General features: G+C 41.9%; 1 protein-coding gene across 1 annotated transcript; it reads right to left on the bottom strand.

Moving 5' to 3' along the window:
- Positions 1-11,838: 11,838 nt before the first annotated feature.
- Positions 11,839-12,837, bottom strand: LOC124722707 (piggyBac transposable element-derived protein 3-like). Its single transcript, XM_047247844.1, has one exon. It carries the CDS (start codon positions 12,835-12,837, stop codon positions 11,839-11,841), a length of 999 nt encoding a protein of 332 aa, XP_047103800.1.
- Between the last annotated feature and the right edge of the window lie 5,906 nt (positions 12,838-18,743).

Genomic DNA, 18,743 nt, shown 5'->3' with positions numbered 1-18,743 from the left:
TGATGCACCGGCCGGCTCGAATAATGGCATCCGCACGATTCAGCATGTCTGGAGCAGTGGCTGTTACAGTACGTCCCGAGCGTGGCTGATCATGGAGCTTTGTTTATGCATTCCCTGAGGCTGTAACGTTCTTTACCCATCGCCCAACTATACTCCTATCAACTGCAGCATCGTCATACACTGCACACAGACGTTTATCGATGTTCACCGCTGTTTCTTTTTCTGCACACAAGAGATCAATAACAGCACGCTGCTTGTAACGTGAGTCGTATGTAGGCGCCATTTTGACGCTGTACTATGGCTCTGCCATCTGTCAGAACGGTTCGAAACTTCATCGGCGCTCAGAACAAACATCAAATGTGAAGCACCAACAAGGACGTTTGTCTATGTGCATTAATGGTTTTTTAAGAAAATGAGAAGTATTACTTAATAACAAATCTCTTACATTGATTATCAACCTCAGGAGCAGGTTCTGATTGCACAAAAGGTGCACTGAAGATATTTTCATCCAGAGGGAAAACCCCCGTTGATCTAAACCCATTGATGGTAGTTAACATATTTGCAGCACTTGTGTAAGCATGACCCATCAGAGCATCTATTTAATAATGAGTAACAATGTGTATCCAACATTTTGAAATTTATTGGACATAGTATGATTTTGGTGGACATTGTTGATGAAGTGCTGGAACAATTTCATGAACAAGTCGAGCTGTATCCATCCAGAAGTACGAGCTGCTGCGATTGTACCTGGAGCAGTTCTGTCGAATAATTCATCCTTGAGGTTCTTGCGTGGATAAATCATCACGGGCGGAAAAACTGACCTCATGCGGACATGAACGTAACAAGAGTCACGAGAGAACCACATTCAGCAGAAGACAATCAGTGAACATGACGTTTACCTTTTACAGCAACAACTTTTCTGCACTTGTCTTGAGCTATCGTCAATCCTGTTTCATCAACTTATAACACTTTCATAGAATTATGCTTTATTTTTTCCAGTTCTGTTTTTACAATCGCAAAAAATTGTTCAAGTTCTACTTTGAGAACCCCTGGGCTCTAGCTTTAGAGAGCAGCTGTAACATTTGAAGGAGATATCAGGGTGGCGCCTCATGAACAGTTGCAACTACTACTTACCTGCGAGTCCTCGTTGAGACCTAGAAGATGCTCAATACTATTTACAATGGCTAGGTGGAAAGCTACACGTTTAACGTCCTCGGCATCTAAACCGCAATAATTTTTCTCCAAATCTTAACAGTATTCGACGAGCTGAGACTCTATCTTGAGAGGTAAAATAGTTTTACGACCTAGTGGAACATTCAAAACATTTGCCGATTCACCGCTTTGCGACTTAAGTCTTCAAATACACTCCTGGAAATGGAAAAAAGAACACATTGACACCGGTGTGTCAGACCCACCATACTTGCTCCGGACACTGCGAGAGGGCTGTACAAGCAATGATCACACGCACGGCACAGCGGACACACCAGGAACCGCGGTGTTGGCCGTCGAATGGCGCTAGCTGCGCAGCATTTGTGCACCGCCGCCGTCAGTGTCAGCCAGTTTGCCGTGGCATACGGAGCTCCATCGCAGTCTTTAACACTGGTAGCATGCCGCGACAGCATGGACGTGAACCGTATGTGCAGTTGACGGACTTTGAGCGAGGGCGTATAGGGGGCATGCGGGAGGCCGGGTGGACGTACCGCCGAATTGCTCAACACGTGGGGCGTGAGGTCTCCACAGTACATCGATGTTGTCGCCAGTGGTCGGCGGAAGGTGCACGTGCCCGTCGACCTGGGACCGGACCGCAGCGACGCACGGATGCACGCCAAGACCGTAGGATCCTACGCAGTGCCGTAGGGGACCGCACCGCCACTTCCCAGCAAATTAGGGACACTGTTGCTCCTGGGGTATCGGCGAGGACCATTCGCAACCGTCTCCATGAAGCTGGGCTACGGTCCCGCACACCGTTAGGCCGTCTTCCGCTCACGCCCCAACATCGTGCAGCCCGCCTCCAGTGGTGTCGCGACAGGCGTGAATGGAGGGACGAATGGAGACGTGTCGTCTTCAGCGATGAGAGTCGCTTCTGCCTTGGTGCCAATGATGGTCGTATGGGTGTTTGGCGCCGTGCACGTGAGCGCCACAATCAGGACTGCATACGACCGAGGCACACAGGGCCAACACCCGGCATCATGGTGTGGGGAGCGATCTCCTACACTGGCCGTACACCACTGGTGATCGTCGAGGGGACACTGAATAGTGCACGGTACATCCAAACCGTCATCGAACCCATCGTTCTACCATTCCTAGACCGGCAAGGGAACTTGCTGTTCCAACAGGACAATGCACGTCCGCATGTATCCTGTGCCACCCAACGTGCTCTAGAACGTGTAAGTCAACTACCCTGGCCAGCAAGATCTCCGGATCTGCCCCCATTGAGCATGTTTGGGACTGGATGAAGCGTCGTCTCACGCGGTCTGCACGTCCAGCACGAACGCTGGTCCAACTGAGGCGCCAGGTGGAAATGGCATGGCAAGCCGTTCCACAGGACTACATCCAGCATCTCTACGATCGTCTCCATGGGAGAATAGCAGCCTGCATTGCTGCGAAAGGTGGATATACACTGTACTAGTGCCGACATTGTGCATGCTCTGTTGCCTGTGTCTATGTGCCTGTGGTTCTGTCAGTGTGATCATGTGATGTATCTGACCCCAGGAATGTGTCAATAAAGTTTCCCCTTCCTGGGACAATGAATTTACGGTGTTCTTATTTCAATTTCCAGGAGTGTATATCCTGAGTATCGTTCTCGTATCCCAAATTCACATGCCATTTGTTTAACAGGCATTTGTTCCTCTTGGACAGCTTTAATAGCACTGATCGTTGCATTTTTATCCCCGTTTCGTGTTTTTGTCATTTGAAAATAGGAAAAGCAAATGCTTAAAGATATTTACCCAAAAATGGCTCTAGGTCTATAATTAGATCTGGCATGGGGATCATATTAGGAGAACGGCCTGGACTGCAAATGGTGCGTGATTCCCAAAGCTACACTTGATGTAAAATATATTCAACGAATCCAAGATAAAGCAAAGAATGTGGTCTTTCTGTTATTAAAAACTGGTTTTTTAGTACTTATATATCACAGTGAAACACATTACGTAACTGTAACGTAACAAAATCTCACCTCTCCTCTGAAAAAAAAACCCAAGATTCAGGAATGACGCAGAGAAAGCTTCTTTTTTCACGCACTCTACGTGACTCACCAGCGCCGCCTGAAGCTCATATGAATACCGTAGGAGGGCGCCACTTGCCAGAGAGTTTAGATACGGTGGCCATATTTGGGTAAGGAACAATATTTGGTCATTTTACCTAGCGTTCTCTCTCAAATTAGTATGCGACTAACTAGATCTTTTAAGATACCATATAGACAATTCAGCGTTGAAATAGATCATTTCATAGTTGTTAATATAAGCTTATACCTTGAAAGTGCTTTACACTTAGAATTACGATCACCACCAAACATTCTTCCAGTTTACGTAATTTAGACAAATGGTTTCCTATAGATTTTACATTGATTATGATATGTCTTTGTGGTTAGCTGAAGTTGCAGTTACCCCTTATCAACGCATTCTCACTCAGCCAATTCTTACCTACAACTTTCGATTGCTTGTTATGATAAAGCGCTAGTTGTGAATACTTACCGTTTGTCCTTGAGTGACATTGGATTGATTTTCAACAGTTCAGAATGTGGTATTTCCGGCCTCAGCTTCACATTCTCTGCCCAGTTGGTATGTCCTTTGAGTAGAACTCAGTAGCCATTCCGTTATGTACGATTTAGACTATTATGACCTCTTGTCAAAACTGCCTAATTATAGTAATGATGGATTAATTACTTTTTTGGAACAGTGATTATACAAAAAGAAAGAGCAAATCTCGTTGGAAATGGCAATTGCTTATATTTCGGATTTTCATTATCATAACGAAATACTAAAATTAAAGTTGTGTGGTACCTCATTTACAATTACAATTTTATTGATCATAGGAATGTTTGGATATTGTTTATACAGAAAAGGTTATTGTAGAACGAAACATATCTCATCTCCTGATGCTGCCCTGTCCACTCCATATACGTACTGAAAGAATTTATAATCCTCAAGACTGATGTTTAAATGTATATGATTAATTCGATATCGTTAAAACTCGTACTTATATATGTGCCAGTTGCGTTTATGTAGGCCTACTTATACATGTTATATATATCTATTATAACGTAAGTAAGAGATCTGTAAATTGTAGCACTACATTTCTGTTTTTAAAATGTTTGATAGTTGTCGCACTTGAAAGATAAATTATTTTGATATTTGATTTTTGGACTTTATTCTCAAACGTATCCTTTTATCTGTTAAGGAACAGGTTGGGCTACTTTACGTTTGCTGTACCTTGCAGCGCCTCGCTGGCGTACCCATTTGAGACATGGATATATTTAAAAGTACACATGTAGTATGGAAAAGTCTAATAATCTTCTCCCTGTTCTCTCTTACTAATGCGATTTTATATTTTGCATATTATATAATACCCCTTGGGATGCTGAATGCATGTTAATGCTTAAATACAAGTACCTCAGAATATTCTGTGTGCAATCTTCACGTTAATATTGGTCATACTGAAGACTTTTTATTCTACAACATGTACTTTCCTATAATGTCACACTGCTGAAGAGATCATTTCTCTGTATTTCTCATTTTGTCTCAGTCATCGTTGATTTTTTGCAAGTGTGTGTAAGCAGAGGAAGGTATTATGAATGTTATGATGCCATAGTAAGTAATCTTCTCTCCCCTTTTTATCACTTAAGTCATAAAGATAAAATTGATCATTTTGCTACGCTCAAATTACATTTTTACCATTTTTGTTATTAGATTGCAATGCCAGACTAAAAGAAATTCTTAGTTTATACAAACCGAACTGACCTTTAAAATCGCTGAAAATCGACATCTGGTCTTTCTTCTTCTTCTTCTTCCTCTTCCTCTTCATCGTCATTGTAGACCTCTTCATATATAAAATGGTCTTCACTGCCATCGAGAGCGTTACTTATGCCGCACTTCTTGAAAGATTTAACAATAATGTCTTCTCTCACTCTAGACCACGACTGCTTTATCCATTGATATACTTATTTGATTGTAGGTCGTTTTAAAGCTTCCTTCGGCGTGAATTCACGTTGGGTTGCATCCATCATCCATTTATTCCCTTCATTTCTCATATACACTTTAAATGGTTTATTTATCGAGACATCAAGAGGTTGCAATTGTGACGTAAGTCCTCCCGGAATAACAGAAACTCCTGTATTTCCCTGTCTTAATTTCTCTTTCAAAGAATTTTTCGAATGACTACTAAACTGATTTAGCACATAGAAGAGATCTCTTCATGAGTAACACTTTCCCTTTTCTCCTGCACTCTGTTAATCCATAATTTCATACCCGCTTCGTCCATCCAGCCTTTCTCATGTACGTGAACAACTACAACTGGTGGTATTTCTGAAGATTTTGGCATTGTTTTGCGCTTGGAAATGATCATTGGATTAAGTTTAATACCGTCAGCGCAACAAGAAAGGACAACAGTGTAGTGCATTTTTTTCATGTCGACTTCTTTTTTATAGTTACAGCTTTTGCACCTTTCATGGTAACAGTTCTGTTGCTCGCATTTTTGGTGGGAAAAAGTGGTTGGAGTGCAGTGCAAATTTATGCGTGGATATTTGAAGGTGTAACCTGTCACGTTACGCATTAAAGACTACACTACTGGCCATTAAAATTGCTACACGAAGAAGAAATGCAGATGATAAACGGGTATTCATTGGACAAATATATTATACTAGAACTGACATGTGATTACATTATCACGCAGTTTGGGTACATAGATCCTGAGAAATCAGTACCCAGAACAACCACCTCTGGCCGTAATAACGGCCTTGATACGCCTGGACATTGAGTCAAACAGAGCTTGGATGGCGTGTACAGGTACAGCTCCCCATGCAGCTTCAACACGATACCACAGTTCATCAAGAGTAGCGACTGGTGTACTGTGACGAGCCAGTTGCTCGGCCACCATTCACCAGACGTTTTCAATTGGTGAGAGATCTGGAGAATGTGCTGACCAAGGCAGCAGTCGAACATTTTCTGTATCCAGGAAGGCCCATACAGGACCTGCAACATGCAGTCGTGCATTATCCTGCTGAAATGTAGGGTTTCGCAGGGATCGAATGAAGGGTAGAGCCACGGGTCGTAACACATCTGACATGTAACATCCACTGTTCAAAGTGCCGTCAATGCGAACAAGAGGTGACCGAGACGTGTAACCAATGGCACCCCATACCATCACGCCGGGTGATACGCTAGTATGGCGATGACGAATACACACTTCCAATGTGCGTTCACCGCGATGTCGCCAAACACGGATGCGACCATCATGATGTTGTAAACAGAACTTGGATTCATCCGAAAAACTGACGTTTTGCCATTCGTTCACCCAGGTTCATCGTTGAGTACACCATCGCAGGCGCTCCTGTCTGTGATACAGCGTCAAGGGTAACCACAGCCACGGTCTCCGAGCTTATATTCCATGCTGCTGCAAACGTCGTCGAACTGTTCGCGCAGATGGTTGTTGTCTTGCAAACGTCCCCATCTGTTGACTCAGGGATAGAGACGTGGCTGCACAATCCGTTACAGCCATGCGGATAAGATGCCTGACATCTGGACTGTTAGTGATACGAGGCCGTTGGGATCCAGCACGGCGTTCCGTATTGCCCTCCTGAACCCACCGATTCCATATTCTGCTAACAGTCATTGGATCTCGACCAAAGCGAGCAGCAATGTCGCGAAACGATAAACCGGAATCGCGATAGACTACATTCCCACCTTTATCAAAGTCGGAAACGTGATGGTACGCATTTCTACTCCTTACACGAGACATCACAACAATGTTTAACCAGGCAACGCCGGTCAACTGCTGTTTGTGTATGAGAAATCGGTTGGAAACTTTCCTGAAGTCAGCAAGTTGTAGGTGTCGCCAGCGGCGCGTAGGTTGTGTGAATGCTCTGAAAAGCTAATCATTTGCATATCACAGCATCTTCTTCCTGTCGGTTAAATTTCGCGTCTGTAGCACGTCATCTTCGTGGTGTAGCAATTTTCATGGCCAGTAGTGTAGTTCGTGACTGTAGTTTCGCCGTGAGAGGTTAGTTTCTCCGGAATAGTGAACGTATTCTTGTGAGACGTGTGGCAAGTTTCGTCGCCGGATGGGTGACCATTGTCCCCTGGTGGCGGCGACGCTTGGCGCTTTCTGCTGAAGGAGCGGCGTGCAGCGGGCTGCAGCCTCGTGGGACACGTACAGTGCAGATTGCGGCAGGCTGACTGCGTGAGCTGCAGCTGTTAGTTGCGTCACGCGTTCCACACAACAGCGGCTGACACAGCGGACGCCGTTTACGGAAAGCTGGCTGCAGGTATTTTCAGCCGGCGTGCGGCTCTTATTTCCCTGCGCTTCTTTGACAGTGGCACACTGGCACACTGCCTGAACGAAAGCCGAGTTAAAACTGTTCACAAGGACTTAAAGGGTGCCGGAACGATGAAAATAACAAAATTCGCGTCTTTTGGTTTTTTTCATTATACAATTATTTGGATTTTTCTGAATAAAACAAATCAAGTTTCACCCTTCTAAGTGAATTCGTAGTGTATTTTTTATCGCTGCAAAGTTGATGCACCGCGCAAACGGTTGCAGCGACTTGGTGTGTCACCTCTGACGGCCCCGCTCGCTGGCTGCAAGCAGGGTATCTTTGCGGAATTAGACAGTGTTTATGTTTTCCAGCGTTGTATGGCTTTATCTCTGTGGCAAGTGACCATTCATATCGATAAACATAAACGCTATACCGTGTGTGTTGACTTGTGTATTTTGCTTTGTGTTGTTTAAATGTTCAATTTTGCGTATTTGACGAATTTTGCTCGTACGTGTTTTACGTATTTGGTTTGTGGATATCAATATGCCCTGTTTCAGCAATCGAGTGTTCAAGAAAAGGCACAGTGAGTGGAAGAAGAAATGTTTTGTTGTTTCGAAGGGAGATGCTGCTCAGACTGCTTCACCGACTACTGCAAATGAACGTGATGGAACTTCTTCCAGCAAGAAACTTTGTGACAGCAAAGAAAAATTTTGAACACTATGAAAGTGACAGTAATGATGTGAATGAAGTAATTAACATTTCCTTGCTCTCTAATATTTTGAAACATAACGTATTATCCCAAGTTTGCAAAGAAAGAGGAGTGGAATTGAAAATAACTTCACACATTGGTTTGACATTTAAAATGTTATTGAAGTGCAACAAATGTGCTGCAGAAGTTTCGTTTTCTAGTTCTAACACTTTTCCTCATAGTGGTAATAGTGGAAAGAAGGTGTATGATATAAATGTTAGTCTAGTGTATGGCTTCCGTTGCAATGGCAAGGGCAGTGCTGCAGGGAGAATGTTATGTGGAATTATGAACTTGCCAAAATGACCAACCAAGTTTGGATTTTATAATGAATTGGTGGGATCTTCTGCTGAAGATTTTGCTTAAGCAACAATGAAGAAAGCAGTTGAAGAATCTGTGACAGATAATGGGAATTGTAGAGATTTAACTGCTTTAGATGGATCATGGCAACGTAGAGGTCATAAATCTCTAAATGGAGTTGTGACAGCTACCAGTGGAGACAGTTGCAAAGTAATTGATGTTGCTATTCTCTCAAAACATTGTAGATGTAAGGGCAATACCAAGGACGAACACAGTGAAAGTCGTGAAGCAAATTTTCACAGCACGAGTGGAGCAATGGAAGTAGAGGGAGTGAAAGCAATTTTTTCCGGATCACAGTAGTGGTATAATGTACGATGCACTACCTATCTAGGAGATGGTGATTCTAATGGATATAAAGCTGTAGAGGAACTCAGATCTTATGGCAATGAAATTCACATTAAAAACAGGAGTGCATTGGACATGTGCAGAAGCGCATGGGGGCTCGCTTGCGCAAACTAAAGCAGGCATTACGATCCGAGAAGCTTAGTGATGGTAACCCTTGGAGGAAGAAGAAGGTTGACAGATGAAGCAATTGATACATTGCAGAGATATTATGGGTGTGCAATTAGGCAAAATACAAGAAGCATTCAGCATATGAGGAGAGCAGTATTGGCATTATTTTTATGCTGCATCAACAAATGAGCACCAACAACGTGCACTGTGCCCCACAGGTGATGGATGACTCATGGTGTAAGTACCAATCAGGAAAGGAATATGCCCATAAAAACAGTTTGCCAAATGCTGTAATTGATGTAATTAAGCCAATATTCAGAGATTTATCACATCCAAGTAAAAGTGTAAATAATTTAACTTGAATTAGGATTCCCAAAAGAGTGTTTGTACAGATGCATGGTGCCGAAAACACACATGAATGCATATGCAGGGCCTCCAAGGCCCTGCCCTAATTTAAAATTTTCCTCTTTTCATATAATCATTCCTTGGAGATAAATTTATTTCTGTCAAATTTATTGTCATATTGAAAGATTCCTAAGATACTGTAACAGGATCTAGTGGGCCTGATTAACATTTTATTAATTTTTTTAAAAAAATTCTAAGAGTGAATTTTAATTAGTTACATCCATTTACATACAACATATACAAATAATTTTATTAATTCACTTATATGTTGCAGTTTACATTTTATAACATTTATTAATACCAATTTCTTCAATTAAAACATACTCATTATTCACAATATTATGTACGTAGTCAATATTTTTCCAAAAAGTTATTATTCATTGTTCACATAAAATTGCATTTTTCTTAGTTTTCAACATGTGACAAACAAGAAGCACATAGAACGCCACTATGTTCCTTAGAAAATGTAGGTTTTACACTTAATGCATGTCATTGCACTTTTCCTGTGTTTATTATATGGACAATAATTACATCTTCTTCTTTTACCTGAAACAGGTAGTTGGTTCAGCAATATGACATCTGAAACTTCCTGGCATATTAAAACTGTGTGCCAGACCGAGACTCTAACTCGGGACCTTTGCCTTTCGCGGGCAAGTGCTCTACCACCGAGCTACCCAAGCACGACTCACGACCTGTCCTCACAGCTTTAGTTCTGCGAGTACCTCGTCTCCTACCTTCCAAACTATACGGAAGTTCTCCTACGAACCTTGCAGAACTAGCACTCCTGATAGAAAGGATATTGCGGAGAGAGCACTTGCCCGCGAAAAGCAAAGGTCCTGAGTTCGAGTCTCGGTCCGGCACACAGTTTTAATCTGCCAGGAAGTTTCATATCAGCGCACACTCCGCTGCAGAGTGAAAATCTCATTCTGTAAACATCCCCCAGACTGTGGCTAAGCCATATCTCCACAGTATCCTTTCTATCTGGAGTGCTAGTTCTGCAAGGTTCGCAGAACTTCTGTATAGTTTGGAAGGTAGGAGGCGAGGTACTGGCAGAACTAAAGCTGTGAGGACGGCGCGTGAGTCGTGCTTGGGTAGTGATCAGCTAAGGACACTATGCGAGTATGCGACCTAGGAAAAACTAACGCTTGCACAGTTAGCAAATGGATGTACTTCATATTTTGTTTTCATATCTATAAATACTTTTCTTTAGGGTGCCGGAGGTGGCCCCACTTTAATTTTGTTGTTATTTCATGCTGCATGGTAGGACGGCAGCGAGTTTCCTTCCAGGACAGTTATCATGTGTCAGGACGTACTATGTTTATTTTGTGAATAATAAAGGTTTCTGTTTCCCCTACCTTCCTTAATAAAAAAATAATAAAAAAACCTCATTCCTGGCAAAATAAAGTGATTCCCTTGTAAAAAAATATAATTAAAAAACAAAAAAATTAAAAATTAAAACGAAAAAAAAGAAAAAAAGGTGGTAGAGCACTAAAAAAAAGATTAGGGCTCGGACTCGGGCTCTTACGCCAGAGGTCTCTGGTTCGATTCCTCCTCCGGCACTTTCTTTTCTTCTGTTTCATTTTCTTTTGTTATTCCACCGATTGTTCTGAAAGTTTCGCAAACCTACATTATCTTTAATAAATTAGTTACATTAAAATAAAAAGTTGGTAGAGCACTTGCCCGCGAAAGACAAAGGTCCCGAGTTCGAGTCTCGGTCCGGCACACAGTTTTAATCTGCCAGGAAGTTTTATATCAGCGCACACTCCGCTGCAGAGTGAAAATCTCATTCTAATATGACATCTTTTTGAACACCACATCTTTGCATGGCATCAACGATTTTCTTTGGAAGATTAGGGATCTGAATACGAAGTTCCATCAGTGGTCTTACCATTTCCTCTGCTAAATCTCTTAGCAACAAACGCCTTTTATCACTTCTTCCACTATGGTATGTCAGATGTTGGGCGGAATATAAAATTTCACTTTTCATTGCTGCGACGTCCATCATATTCATCTATAATGCAAATGACCATCTTCTTGTTTGTCTCTTGCAAGTGTAATAACGAATTTTCTGGTCCATTTCATCTACTCCACCCTTCGTAGAGTTATAGAACTTTTTTATATAAGGTTTCTTTTTTGCATGAGTTTCATCAATGTTTCTGTTGTGATGCATTGTGGTAATGAGAACTACAGACTTTTTCTTATTGGGAACATAACTCACCATTGTAATGTCACCTCTAAATGCAAACAAAGAGGAATGAATCGCTCTTGAGGCAGATGGTTTCATCTCATTAGGAATTTCTGGTTTATTTTGTTTGAGTGTTCCCACCACTGTAATTTGCTTCTGAAGCATCTCTTCTGCCAGCTGCACACTAGTAAAGAAGTTGTCAACAGTAATATTTTTTTATGATCCTTCAATGCTTTTAGCAAGATCTTTCACCACATTCAATCCAAGATTTTTCTGAATAGGTTCATGGGGCTTCCTTCCCGTGTAAACAATTCTGTCTAAAGCATATGCAGATGTAGCATCACATAACCAAAATATTTTTATGCCATACTTGGCTGGCTTAGAGGGCATATACTGGGTGAAGCTGCATCTTCCACGGAATGGGACTAGCTGTTCGTCAACTGTGAGCGAATCATTGGGAATCATTCTATTTCTACACTTGTCAAGCAATAGTTCCCATACACAGCGAACAGTTGCAAGTTTGTCATCTGCAGATTGAGCTTCATGGGTATGACTGTCATCAAATCTAATCATTCTCCTTATATCCTCGAATCTGTTTACTGACATGGTGGCCTTATATGTAGGATTTGCCTTTTCATCCAAGAATAATTCTCTAATAGGGACATCCCAACTCTTCTCAACACCAGAAAGCAGTAAAAGACCAAGAAAACACTCCATTTCAGCAAGCGAAACGTTTTTCCACGTTTTACCCCGTAAAGCAGCCACTATTCTGCCTTCATAATTTGTGCAGTTGATGATTTCCTCTAGTATTTCCTTGGAGATGAAACAGTCCCAGGCATCCTTAGGTTTACTGGTTTTCAAACCGCGGGCTGGACCAGGTGCCTTCTTTACGATATTATGGACAGGCATACGAAAAGTTGCAGGAGGATCTAATTTCCAAATCGTTCCATTCCGACTAATGTATACGTAGTCTTCTATACCTTTTTGCGGTGGTTCTTCATTTTCAGACTCTGATGAAGTAATATTATCGGAAGGACTGTCATCTGCCTCAATATTCACACCTGCAGGTTCATTGGCTGATTCTTCACCACTTGCATCTTCAAAAATATTTCCTTCCCCGTAAGAATCATCTTCTTCAAACCACTGAGCCACAACACTTTCAAAATTAGCTGCATTTGCACGTACTGACTCTCTTGCTTTGCGTGTCGAAGCCATAGCAAAAGGCGTGTCTCTCGAACAGCAGCTTGTGCAGCACTAAACGAGTCATACTCGTAACAATATGGGCCTTGCAGCAGCAAACAAACTACAGTAACAATGAGGCTGACAAGAGCAACACAGGATAACAATAATATGCAATAATAAAACATTTGACAGCAAAAAGATCAATAATACACCGACATCGCCAATATGTGAAAGTAGTGTGTATTATTTTTTAGTTATACTATTACTACTACAGCTACTGCTGCTGTTGGCACTTCTGTTGTTGCTGAATTAATAACTGCTCCCAAACAAATGTTGAAGACAATGTAGGCTAAAGAACATATATAAATGCGTGAGGGCTTCTCAAGCCCTGCTTATTCATTCACGGTGTATGGATAAACGTATTGAATTATACAAAAAACTTAAAAAGGTATCTCGTTCAGACTTGATAGGAGGAATGTCACAGTGATAGTGAAAGAGTACTGGAAAGCAGTTTGAAATCAAACAAAAAATTACAGAATTTTTTTAAAAATTAAGACATAAAAGTGCCTCGGAGGCCCTGTATATGCATCCTATGGTTAAGCCAATATTCAGAGATTTATCACATCCAAGTTTATTGGCAAAGTGTTTACATGGGAAAACACAAAAGCCAAATAAAAGTGTAAATAATTTAATTTGAATTAGGATTCCCAAAAGAGTGTTCGTACAGATAAAAACATTGCATTTTAGCGTGTACGATGCAGTGGCAACATACAATGAAGGAAACATTATCAAATGTGGTGTGCTGAAACGTTTAGGTTTCCAACCAAGTCACAACACCATTTCCACAATGCGCCTAGTTGATGAAGAAAGACTAAGAGGGGCGGGAAGAAGAGACAAAAGCCTACAACATGCAGCAAAAGGGAAGAAAAGACCAGTGAAAAGGAAACTAACACTGGAAAAAGAAGAGAATGGTGATAATCCATCATATGGGGCAGGAATGTAATAAAAAACTTTGGAAGCCATTTCCCGTAACTTTAAAATTTTCGTCTTTGAGGAACGTTTTCTCAAAAACTGCTAACAGTATATCGATGAAATTTATACACAATATTTTTTACTTCTTTTCCTTCATTTTTATAACAAATTGTAAAAAAATATTGTATAATTCAAGAGTGATAGAAGAAAAAGTGCAAAATTTTAGAGAAAAAAATAAGCATCTGTTTTAAAAAAATTGTTAAACAAAAACCAATAAATATTTTTTAACATGGCGTTATAACTTTGTAGAGAAATATTCCCATAACATTTAGCCCAAATTTCAGAGCAATATGTTTAATGGTTTTAGTAACAATGTTCCTTCTATTTGCTAAAATTAACACGGAGGAGATGGAACGTTCCGGCTCCCCTTAAGACTGTTTTTCACTTACATTAGACCCAAATCTCGGGAGCCGGCTGACAGTTACCAAGTAACGCCTGGCGTGGCCTCCCTCTACCTCACTTTGTGCCGGCCGTAATGGCCGAGCGGTTCTAGGCGCTACAGTCTGGAACCGCGCGACCGCTACGGTCGCAGGTTCGAATCCTGCCTCGGGCATGGATGTGTGTGATGTCCTTAGGTTAGTTAGGCTTAAGTAGTTCTAAGTTCTAGGGGACTGATGACCTCAGATGTTAAGTCCCATAGTGGTCAGAGCCATTTGAACCTCACTTTGTGAAACATTTTAAACACGTGCATATCGGGTTCTCCATTAGGTTAAGCTTCAAGACCACGCGGACACTACATCGTGGGCCAAGCTGGCGCTGACTGCGTCAAACACCGATGAAGGCGGCCAGGCGCCGGAATTAAACATTACAATAACATCAGCAGGAAGCGGGAATGACAACACATCAACACGGGTTCAAATGGTTCAAATGGCTCTAAGCACATCTGAGGTCATCAGCCCCCTAGACATAGAACTGCTTAAACCTATTTAAACTAAGAACATCACACACATTCATGCCCGAGGCAGGATTCGAACCTGCGACCGAAGCAGCCGTGTGGTTCCGCTCTGATGCGCCTAGAACCGCTCGGCCACAGCGGCCGGCATCAACACGGGAATAAGGAGAGATCAGACGAACAAGCTCAACAGGGGATGTAACGCCTAGACGTAGAAACATGGAATCAAAAATGATGGCAGCTGTAGACGAAATTCTGACGGATTTTCAAGCAGAGCTAAAGCAGAAAAGGATGTCCACCACAATTACTGCACCAGTCAGGAACAAAATATGGGCATTAGCACTCGACCATATCAGACTTCGTGGACAAAATGGTGAAATAAGAACTGAAAACGAAAGACTGCGTAGGGAGTTAGCGGCGGCAAATGCCCCTGATGCAAAAGACAGAATTCAGCGTTTGGAAATTGAGATTGTAGCCCTATAGGAAGAAAATCAAAAATTACGCACTGAAACGAGGCCAACACCACTGACTTTCTCTGCAGTCGCAGCAGGTGGTACTGTCACAAGCCGAAAACCAGAATTGAAGAAAAAATGAATTAGCAAAAAATAAACAGGCAACTGTCCTCTATTTTAAATCAGAGAACAACCAGGATGTTAAAGCCGCAAGGGAAACCTTAACTAACGCAATAAACCGTAGACTTGATACAATAAAAGTTAAAGCAATAAAGAATACAGCAAACTCAGAAATTCACGAAGAACCCAGAAAACTAAGACCACTACTGGCAGTACACGGCGTTCCAACAACACTCGCAGATCAAGATTTTCTAGAAAAACTGTTTGAAATAAATCTCAGCGACCACATCACCAAAGAGGAATTTCAACAAGAAGTCAAAATACAATCCAAAACAGGTCCGAAAGGAGAAGGAACACTAAATAATAGTCTAGAGGTGACACCAAGGGTCAGTTTACTGTTGTTACAGAGGGACAGAGTGTACATACAATTTAAATCTTTACGGATTAGGGACTATGGGTCAGTACAAAAGTGCCTCAACTGTTGGAATTTCGGCCATTCTTCGAAAAGATGTAACACGGAAGCTATCTGCCGGAAATGTGCGGAATCAGGTCATAAAAAATTCGAATGTCATGAGGAAACAACTGTTGGTTGTATTCCTTGCAAGAACAGGAAAAGAACATGCAACAAAGCTGGGGGTTAGAATGCCCTACTTGCAAAGAACTCTGTAAAAAACCAAACGGAGTATGACGCAACCAACAATGACACCTAGCATACAACAAAACTAAAGCAGTGAGACAACACTCTTTGGATATCTAAGTAGGGATATGAATACAGGTACCAACTACGGATATGTACAGACGTCCTCTCAACAAAACGGATATGAACACCAGCACCCCACCTCGCAGAAGAAAACACAAATCACTAACAACCAAAACAAGAGCGTCGCGACGTGCCGTAGCCTGGAGGCAACAACATGGGCTGATGTTTACCACAGACTCTTCAATGGACGGCGACCCAATAGTTGCAACATTGTCCAAGAAAAATATTTTTAGCCGAACAGATTACATCGACGATGCGTGTTTCTACGGAGCCATGGACTACAGTGTGGCGAGGCACATCAAACACGAACTTTTCCAGTGGGCAACACTCCAAACGGCGACCTTTCTCAGAGTAGAGGACCTGGAAGAGGAAGCCCAGAGTGAAGAAAATCTTAAAAACAACACACTACACACAACAGAAGTACATAAAGAGGATGATAGACATCCAAGATATGGTCATGCCCACCAAGAGCAGGACCATGACATAGTCGTTAAACACAACTCGTGCGGTTCTAGGCGCTGCAGTCTGGAGCCGCAAGACCGCTACGGCCGCAGGTTCGAAAACTGCCTCGGGCATGGATGTGTGTGATGTCCTTAGGTTAGTTAGGTTTAGGTAGTTCTAAGTTCTAGGGGACTGATGACCTCAGATGTTAAGTCCCATAGTTCTCAGAGCCATTTGAAAAATCACGACAATCTTCAGCTGACGAGACATTATATCACCCAAAACAGAAAACTACACCAAGAGCTAAAAACTACGACGCTGCTAATCAAGCAGAGTTACAGAAACATGAAGTAAGAAACAAGATAGACTACGATGACAGCGAAGAGGACTTGCACCTAAGTCGACTGGAAAAGAAAGGAGTTTTTCAAAGTGCACCAAGACTGGCAACAAGACTGAATCACCCATTGAGCGACGCTATATGCTACCCCACGACTGAACTAACAGACAGAATGATTCTACGAACCGAAAACCTACCAACAGATAAACTCGAACTCTTTTACGTAAATCATGTGAACGAAGAAATGAAGACAATGTCTACAAGGATCTTGTAAAGGTGCATGGACTCGTGTACCTCGATTAGACCTAGAAGGTCTTCGTTTATACTAAATTTCCAATGTGTAAGTCTTGCAGCCAAACTGTATGGGTAACACGACGGTGGCTGCAGAGCTTGGTAGCCTGCTGAACATGGTATGCGCGGACATATTGTGTCTGCAGGAACAATAGACACGAGATGGAAGAATTACAGGCCCTCCGAGGCAGCACATGCAAATCAATGCACGAACAAGGCCAAGGTTGCAATCATTGTAGTAAACAATAACACAAGCTCATCCAAGAATTGCGCCCGGCGGGCGCGCCCGCGGGCGCCAGGCAGTGTAATTCAGTGTCCCGTCCGCGACCGTGTGTCGCTAGTGTCGGCCTAGGAGCGCGAGAGAGGGCTAAGGAGCGAGTGAGACCACACACCACTGCTCTGCGGTGGACTGTCACGCGGTCAGATCCAACGCAAACTAAATAACAGACGAAGCGCACCTCTGTAAAAGAGGCCGATGAGCGGTAGAACAAGCAAACCATTTACCGTTTAGGTAACAACTAGTGTTTTCGTGTGGCAGAATTACTACGCAAAGCTTTAGACAACAATATCCAAAACAAGAATCGAAGAACATCTTAGTTGTTTTCTGACCCACAGGTTCATTCTATTAGTACTGCACATGCACACTCGTCATATGTACAGTAGGCGTCTCCTGAAAAATATATCAATTTCTTAAATGAACTAGAGTCATAAATATTCTATTTTAGAAATAACTTTATGTAAGTGATATAGAGTCTCATTCTTACTGTTAGCAATTACAAGTAAACATTTTTTGTAATACTTCGGGCTACAACTCTTTGTATCCCTTTTCAGAGTTTAGAAATCCGATCCTTAGTTCGCTGCTTTGTACGTAATAATTTTAACCGACCAAGTTTGAAAACTTATTAAAAATAGAATTAAGGTTATAAAGCTCTTTAATTCTTACAGTCAACATTGTTAAAGAAGACAATTAACATTTTACATTTTTTTTCTTTTTCGAGGAAACGGCTTTGTCAGTTTTTGGTACAAATTCCCCGAGACTGATACCCTCAAAGATTTAGTGAAATTTTTATCGCCAAGTAATGAACGGCTCTTTGTTTTAGCAAGCTTTAAAAGAGAGAAAAAGCTGTCATAGATATACGTGAAACCAAACATTGAGAGAACTTAGGCCGCGTGCTCGTGCAAAAGAGGATATTTCTCTCGTGGAAGACAGCTGTAAAGGTCATCCAAGTTTTACACAAGAGAAAGCTGTCCTTCAGGCGGATATCGCACTGCAGGTCAATCAGCTCTAGTTGAAGCACTTGTGAGACGTCCTGTGCCGAAGGGAAAACGGGCGAACAAATATATCTAAGGCCGATTGAAGCTCACTTATCTCCAAAAATCTGTTTTCAAACAGTTCTTGTAATTCGCAAATAATTGCAACATAATCTGAAAAATTCATATCTTCTTTAACGCTGTCTAGTGCAGGAATGTGTCCACAATTCTTCTCGCGCAATTGTTTTTCCCACAAAATAAGTTTTTTTTTTTTTTTAATGCTTGAATCGTCTGCACTAAATCAACGACATAGTGATTTTCGCGTTGGAGTGAAATGTTCAAAGAATTTAAATGACCAGCAAG

This window comes from Schistocerca piceifrons, chromosome X (assembly GCF_021461385.2).
Source record: "Schistocerca piceifrons isolate TAMUIC-IGC-003096 chromosome X, iqSchPice1.1, whole genome shotgun sequence".
Taxonomy (NCBI): Eukaryota; Metazoa; Arthropoda; class Insecta; order Orthoptera; family Acrididae; genus Schistocerca; species Schistocerca piceifrons.
Note: the sequence above shows the minus strand (reverse complement) of the source record. Positions and strands in the feature narration are given on the sequence as shown.